Genomic DNA, 7,097 nt, shown 5'->3' on the forward strand with positions numbered 1-7,097 from the left:
CTAACAGTAAGTCTGTATATGTTGGCCGCGATAAATTAAACTGCAGTATATGATAACAAAGCCAAATTAAGTGGGCGAAGATCTGTTCCGTAAGGCTCCCATTGAATGTAAGGTTGGGCTTTAAAGCAATTTAACCCCTAATACTTGCTGGCCATTGAGCAAGAGCCTAACTTACATGGGGCTATGGAAACGGAGTCAGAACAATGCACAATCTCAGTAAGCACATACGTCAAGGGTGTTATAGCGGCCCAACAGCATGAGTCAGCTCAGTAGGTCTTAGATTGGTGCAGTGTAGCAGTGCCTGATGAAGCCTAAGCCTAAGTCTGTTGCATCTTTACTAAGTGTAAAAAGGGCATTATATATTTCTGTGTATTTGTGGTTTGATTTAAATAAGGCAACTAACTGCAATTTACAAATAGAAAACAGTAGCCTAAATACTCCATAAATTCTTTGAGGACATGAAAACTGATGCTTAAGAGTAGACCACTTAATGAGTGTACGCTTGCTAGTACATAATGCTTAAATCTGGTACAGCGATTATCTAACTAAACAATAAATGCAGGAGAATAAATGAAAAATAAAAACTATAAATGACAGGGTAGCCATGCCGGCCTGCATAGCAGTCTGAGGGGAGCCTCTCACGGCACTGCTACAATACAGTCCATGGGTCGCCAAACCTCCTTCCATCTTCCCCAAACCGACCCCAGCCCACCGGCAGGGCCCCCCGTGGCGCCGTGGGCACTCAGGAGCACAAACTGTCCACTGGAACCCCCTCAAAGTCTGCAGGCCTTCCGCTCCCTGCACCTCCCCAGCATCACGTAAGTCCCTTTGAACTGCGCACTCCCAGGTCTCTCCTGGTGCCAGCGACACACTTGTAACTAGTGCTCATCCTCCACGACCACCGGTCAGTCGGAAGGACAGTGCGGTCCCACCCCATAGGGTTCATGGCATCAGGGACAATACTCTCCAGGGACCCCTCAAACCCAGAGGCTCGGGTACCCACTTCTCCAGCGGGCAGAGACACAGCGTGGAGGATCCGTCTGTCGCTCGGCATCAACAGGGTCCACATGAGCCGCCCAAGTCAGTCCCCCATGGTGAGTTCTCTGTGTGTCTACTCCTGCCGGAGTGAGTCTTCAGGCGGGCCCCATTCTGGTAGCCTTTGCCTGTGCAGGTGATCGGTGTGGTCTCCACGCGTCAACTTCCGTCCTGGAGTGTGCCATCTCCATGAGGCCGGGATTACCCCCGCCAGCTGCGGGGGGAGCGGAGCCGGGCCACCTCTCGTGCCTGTGCGGTCCTCCGCGAAGGCAATATAGCCAGTAGACTGTCATCTCTGTTCGGATGGCAGATTATCTGTGCGCCCTCAGGGGCCGCCGACGTCCAGGCTAATGATGGTGAGTAGGCCTGCTTTGTTAGCCTCTGTGTTCCCGGCTTGTTATTGGCCTCATTCTGGTATCCTCTTAAAGCTTGGGTACTTCTCCGTAATTATATGTCAAGCAATCCAGCTTTGGGGTAGTCTGTGTGCAGGTTTATTGCTGTTCCGGAGCCAAGGCCAGGAGACATGGTGCTCTGCATCTATTCAGCTTGGCGGCCTGGCCCCACCCTCGCATTTTCAAGTTTTTCTATCCTTTTCCATCTTTATAAACTTCCATTACCATGTAATGCAGGCCTTTTGACAGTTGTTTTCTGCTCCCCATGGTTCAGTATCTAGCCTGCTTAGTGCATCCACATGAGAGCTAACAAACTCATTGACTATTTATACACATACACTAATTACAATTTAAAAAGCCACAGTTGTGGGAAATTAACCTTTAATCGCCATTTTAACCTGTGTGTGTCACCTTGTGTGTCTGTAACAAGGTCACACATTCAAGGGTATGTAAACGTTTGATCAGGGCCATTTGGGTGATTTCTGTTATCTATATGATTTAAAAAGGAGTCAAACAGCTATGAAATAAATGTCTTCACATGATCACTACCCTTCAATATTTTTTTTTTTGTATGATCAGTCATATTTTCAAAATTAATGCCAAAATGGTCACAATTTCTGCCAGGGTATGCAAACTTTTGAGTACAACTGTAACTACTGCCATCATATTTAACATTCTTTCAGCTCTTGGTGTTTGTCGTTTTTGCACACTCTGTACATTGGGTCTTGTCTAGTGTGAAATTCTCCTACTTCTCTGCTCTGGCACTGACTGCTTCATCTTGAAGATTAGTGTTGGGTACTGGAGTTTGGATAGAATCCTCCATGAATTGTGAGGAGTTTCTTGGTATCTACTGTATCCATATTCTTCCTTTGCTAGGTTACTTATCCCAGATTGGTACCTGATGTTTGGTAGGGATTATGTGTTGATAGCATGGATTTAGTTTTTGCCATTGAGGTGGGACTTTTATCCATATTTAGTTTACAGTATGTATACGCACTTATACAGGCCAACTAATGTGTTTAGAGTAATTGTTTTAAAATGATTTGCTAATATCGCCAAATGTAGCCCCTTGTTCCAGAACTAGTCTTCTGTTGTTTTTCTAATTACCATACTACAGCCAGCTTCTACCTTTTATGATGGAAATGAATTCATTGTTTTTACACATACAATACTGATATTTTAACATTAACGTTTCATAGACTAATTAAATCCATACCTACATAAATGTCACAGAATATGTGCAATCTCTAGTGCAATACATAAAAGATGCAGCACTTATTATGTGCATTTTGAAAACTGCACCTGTTCATACATAGCTCTCAAAATGTTTTCTTCGTTCTAGTGATTCCAAGGGATTGGAAAACCAATATCTGTAATGAAAACACTTGCATTTGCAATATCATTTTTAAATCCTTAGCAAGACCAGGAAGGAGCAATTTGGACCTTTTAACACCTGCTAAATCCCTAGTCTTCCATTAGTAAATTATATGTCTAGAAAGGGTAGACAAAACTATCATAAAAAGTTGTATGACATGTACACCATGAACAAACATATATTCTCTACATATAATTAATGTTCAGAAGAATGATGTACCCAGTACGTTATTTAATTCTACCAAAATCTAAATGACTCACTTCCTGTTAAATAATCTCATGTTATTTTACATGTAGATATTATTGTATTCTGTACATTTTTAATCATGTTATGTACATTTGTTACATACAAGACTTGTATCTGGTTATTGTTATTTTCTATATTTAATACAGGTTATACAGATTATCTGCTTTTGTCTTGATATATTGTTTCGTAAGTTTGATTTTTGATGCATCATGCAAAATAACCAACCTAATGCTCACTATAGGGTCAGGAAGACAAACATGTATTCCTGAACCTATAGTGTTAAAACCACCATTTAGCCCCCTGGTCCACCTTTGCCTCCCTAAATATGGTAAAAGCTTACTTGTATTCAAGTCTGAAGCTGCTGGCCCTGCCCCTGAACTGCCTCTTTCTGCTGACATCATCAGAAGTGGTGGTCTGAGCCAATCACAATGCTTCCCCATAGGATTGGCCGAGACTGGCAAGGAGACAGATAAGGGGCAGAACCAGCACAAGTCAAACACTGCCCTGGCCAATCAACATATCCTCATAGAGATTAATTGAATCAATGCATCTCTATGAGGAAAGTTCAGTGTCTGCATAAAGAAGGTGGAGACACTGAATGGTAGTGCTGCTTACTCTACAGCATTGCCCAAGTAAGCAGCTTTAGCAGCCATCTGAGGAGTGTCCAGTGGAGTTAATGTAAACACTGCTTTTTCTCTGAACATACCGGGTTTACAGCAAAAAGCCTGAAGAAATGCAATAAGCTGTAGTTGTACTGGTGACTATAGTGTCCCTTTAATAAATGATTAATTCAGGTGTAGTGTACCGCTAAGGTATTATATTTTTAACTTTCTTGGTATCAGTATTTGGGACGCATGAAGGTTAAAACTAATTAATACATACCTGGTACAAAACTCCCTTGGACAGCCTCTTTGTATGCCCACCACTCTTCATATGTCTTAGCAGGACTGAACTGGGCTGAAAGCATAAATAAAAAAAAACTAGCATTAATTCAATAAAGGGATTCATGTAATAAACAGTATGTAATCCACCATTTACACAGTTTAAAATATAAATTGATGAGCACTGAATTAATTAAGGTACCGCTGAATAAACGTTTTGTGACTTTCCACAACTAATATCTGCCTCTAGAGATTGTCGCATATTCTAAATTGCCACCATAGCAACCATACATAAATTTAAAAAATACAAAAAACATGGAAGATAATTATGGTGTTTGGAGTGGGACAGATTAAAATGTTTTTTTTGGATTAGGTTGAAGAAGCAATTCAGATTTATAGGTTAACATAAACTGTTAGGTACACACATAATTTTTACATTTACTTATTATTATTATTATGATATTTATAGAGCGCCGTCAAATTCCGCAGCGCTTTACAATGGGTGGACGAACAGACATGTAGTTGTAACCAGACAAGTTGGACACACAGGAACAGAGGGGTTGAGGGCTCAATGAGCTTACATGCTAGAGGGAGTGGGGTAAAATGACACAAAAGGTAAGGATCGTATTAGACTAGTGACAGTTTAATTGATACGCTTTTATGAAGAAGTGTGTTATTAACAATTTTTTGAAAGAGTGGAGACTGGGTGAGCATCTAACGGAGGAGGGAAGCGATTTCCACAGGAATGGTGCAGCCCTTGAGAAATCTTGAAGGCGAGCATCAGAGGTGGGAGTACGGACAGAAGATAGACGTAAGTCTTCAGCAGATCGTAAAGGCCTAGACGGGACATACTTGTGTATAAGGGAGGATAGATAGGTGGGTACAGCATTATGTAGAGATTTGAAAGCAAGAACCAGAATTTTAAATTGAGCTCTATATTTTATAGGAATCCAATGCAGGGACTGACAGAAGGGTGAGGCATGAGAGGTGCGGGTGGACAGGAAGATGAGCCTCGCCGCCGCATTCATTATGGACTGTAACGGCGCAAGTTGGGAGCATGTAAGACCACTGAGAAGCGGATTACAGTAGTCAAGGCGAGAAAGGAAAGTGGAATGGACCAACACCATAGTCGCATCTGGCGTTAAGTAGGGGCGGATGCGTGCAATGTTTTTGAGATGGAAATGACAGGATTTGTGATAGATTGAACATGAGGCTTGAAGGAGAGGTCGGAGTCAAAGAGAACACCTAGGCAGCGAGCCTGCGTAGTGGAGCTGATGGTAGCACCGTTGACTTGGAGGGAGACAGACACAGGAGTAACAACACTTGAGGGAGGAAAGACCAAAATTTCAGTTTTGGTCAGGTTTAGTTTAAGGAAGTGGGCAGCCATCCAGTTAGAAACAGCAGAGAGGCAGTCAGAGACACTAGTCAAGAGGGACGGGGGATCAGGAGAGGACAGGTAGATTTGCGTGTCATCTGCATAGAAATTATATTGGAAGCCAAAGGAGCTAATGAGTTTACCAAGGGAGGCAGTAAAGATGGAGAACAGTAGGGGAACAAAGACTGAAACTTGGGGGACACCAACAGAGAGGAGTTGGGGAGAAGAAGCAGATCCAGAGAAAGAAACACTGAAAGAGCACTGGGAGAGGTAGGAGGAGCACCAGGAGAGAGCAATATCTTGTAGACCGATATTGCGGAGGATGGGAACAAGCTGTTGATGATCAACAGCGTCAAAAGCCGCAGACAGGTCAAGGAGAATTAGGATAGAGTAGTGACCACGAGTTTTGCAGTGAGTAGATCATTGGATACTTTGGTCAGTGCCGTTTCCACAGAGTGCTTAGCGCGGAAACCAGACTGAAGCGGGTCTAGCAGAGAGTTGGACTCAATGAAGTCTGTCAATCTCGCATACACAATTCTTTCAAGGATTTTGGATGCAAAAGGCAGTAGCGAGATAGGACGATAGTTGGATGTGGAGTTAGGGTCAAGATTGGGCTTCTTTAGAATTGTGGTTACAGTTGCATGTTTGAAGGGCGATGGAAATATACCAGAGGAGAGCGAGAGATTGAGAATTTTACACTAGTTACATCGTAATCTAGGTGGGAAAAAAACCTCAAGTCCATCTAGTTCTTTCAGGTCATACAACACATTGATGCATATGTTTTACTAATATTACATTTGTATGTTTCATTTATCTGTTCTCATCTTATCTCCCATCTCAGTAATCTTAGGTCCCCCATATTTTAAATTTTCACTAATGTCTCTGGTGTTTTGCTTTCTTTTTTTATTGGTGGATGATATGCTCTGAGAATTGCTACATTGCTATATTGTTTACATAGTTACATAGTACATAGTTACATAGTTACATAGTTAGATAGCTGAAAAGAGACTTGCGTCCATCAAGTTCAGCCTTCCTCACATATGCTTTTGCTGTTGATCCAAAAGAAGGCAAAAAACCCAGTCCGAAGTGCTTCCAATTTTGCAACAAACTAGGAAAAAAATGCCTTCTTGACCCCAAAATAGCAGTCAGATGTCTCCTTGAATCAAGCAGCTATTAGCCCACTAATTAGAAATTGTATCCCTGTATGTTATGTTTTTGCAAGTATTTATCCAATTGCAATTTAAACATCTGTATAGACTCTGACAAAACCACCTCTTCCGGCAATTCCATATCCTTATTGCTCTTACTGTAAAAAAAACTTTTCTTTGCCTTAGATGAAATCTCCTTTCTTCAAGCCTAAATGTGTGACCTCATGTCCTATGTATAGCCCTGTTTATGAATAGATTTCCAGATAATGGTTTGTACTGGCCCCGAATATATTTGTATAATGTTATCATATCCCCTCTAAGGCGCCGTTTTTCCAAACTGAAGAGATTTAAATGTTTTAACCTTTCTTCATAACTAAAATGCTCCATTCCTTTTATCAATTTTGTAGCTCGTCTCTGCACTTTTTCTAGTGCCATGATATCCTTCTTTAGAACAGGTGCCCAAAATTTCACAGCATATTCAAGGTGTGGTCTTACCAGCGATTTATAAAGAGGCAAAATTATATTTTCATCTCGAGAATTTATGCCCCTATTTATACATGACAAAACCTTACTGGCCTTAGCAACGGCAGATTGACATTGCATATTGCTACCTAATTTGTTGTCTAAAACAATTCCCAAATCCTT

At 41.6% G+C, this 7,097-nt stretch overlaps 1 protein-coding gene across 1 annotated transcript in view; it reads right to left on the minus strand.

Moving 5' to 3' along the window:
- Positions 1 to 4,015, minus strand: part of LOC134576878 (carbonic anhydrase-related protein 10-like) — a 422,882-nt gene extending 418,867 nt beyond the window's left edge. Inside the window, exon 1 of the mRNA XM_063435561.1 lies at positions 3,931 to 4,015. Within this exon, the coding sequence (XP_063291631.1) occupies positions 3,931 to 4,015 (85 nt within the window). The remainder of the gene's footprint in view (positions 1 to 3,930) is intronic.
- Positions 4,016 to 7,097: the final 3,082 nt, after the last annotated feature.

The sequence above is a fragment of the Pelobates fuscus genome, chromosome 11 (genome assembly GCF_036172605.1).
Source record: "Pelobates fuscus isolate aPelFus1 chromosome 11, aPelFus1.pri, whole genome shotgun sequence".
In the NCBI taxonomy this organism is placed as follows: Eukaryota; Metazoa; Chordata; class Amphibia; order Anura; family Pelobatidae; genus Pelobates; species Pelobates fuscus.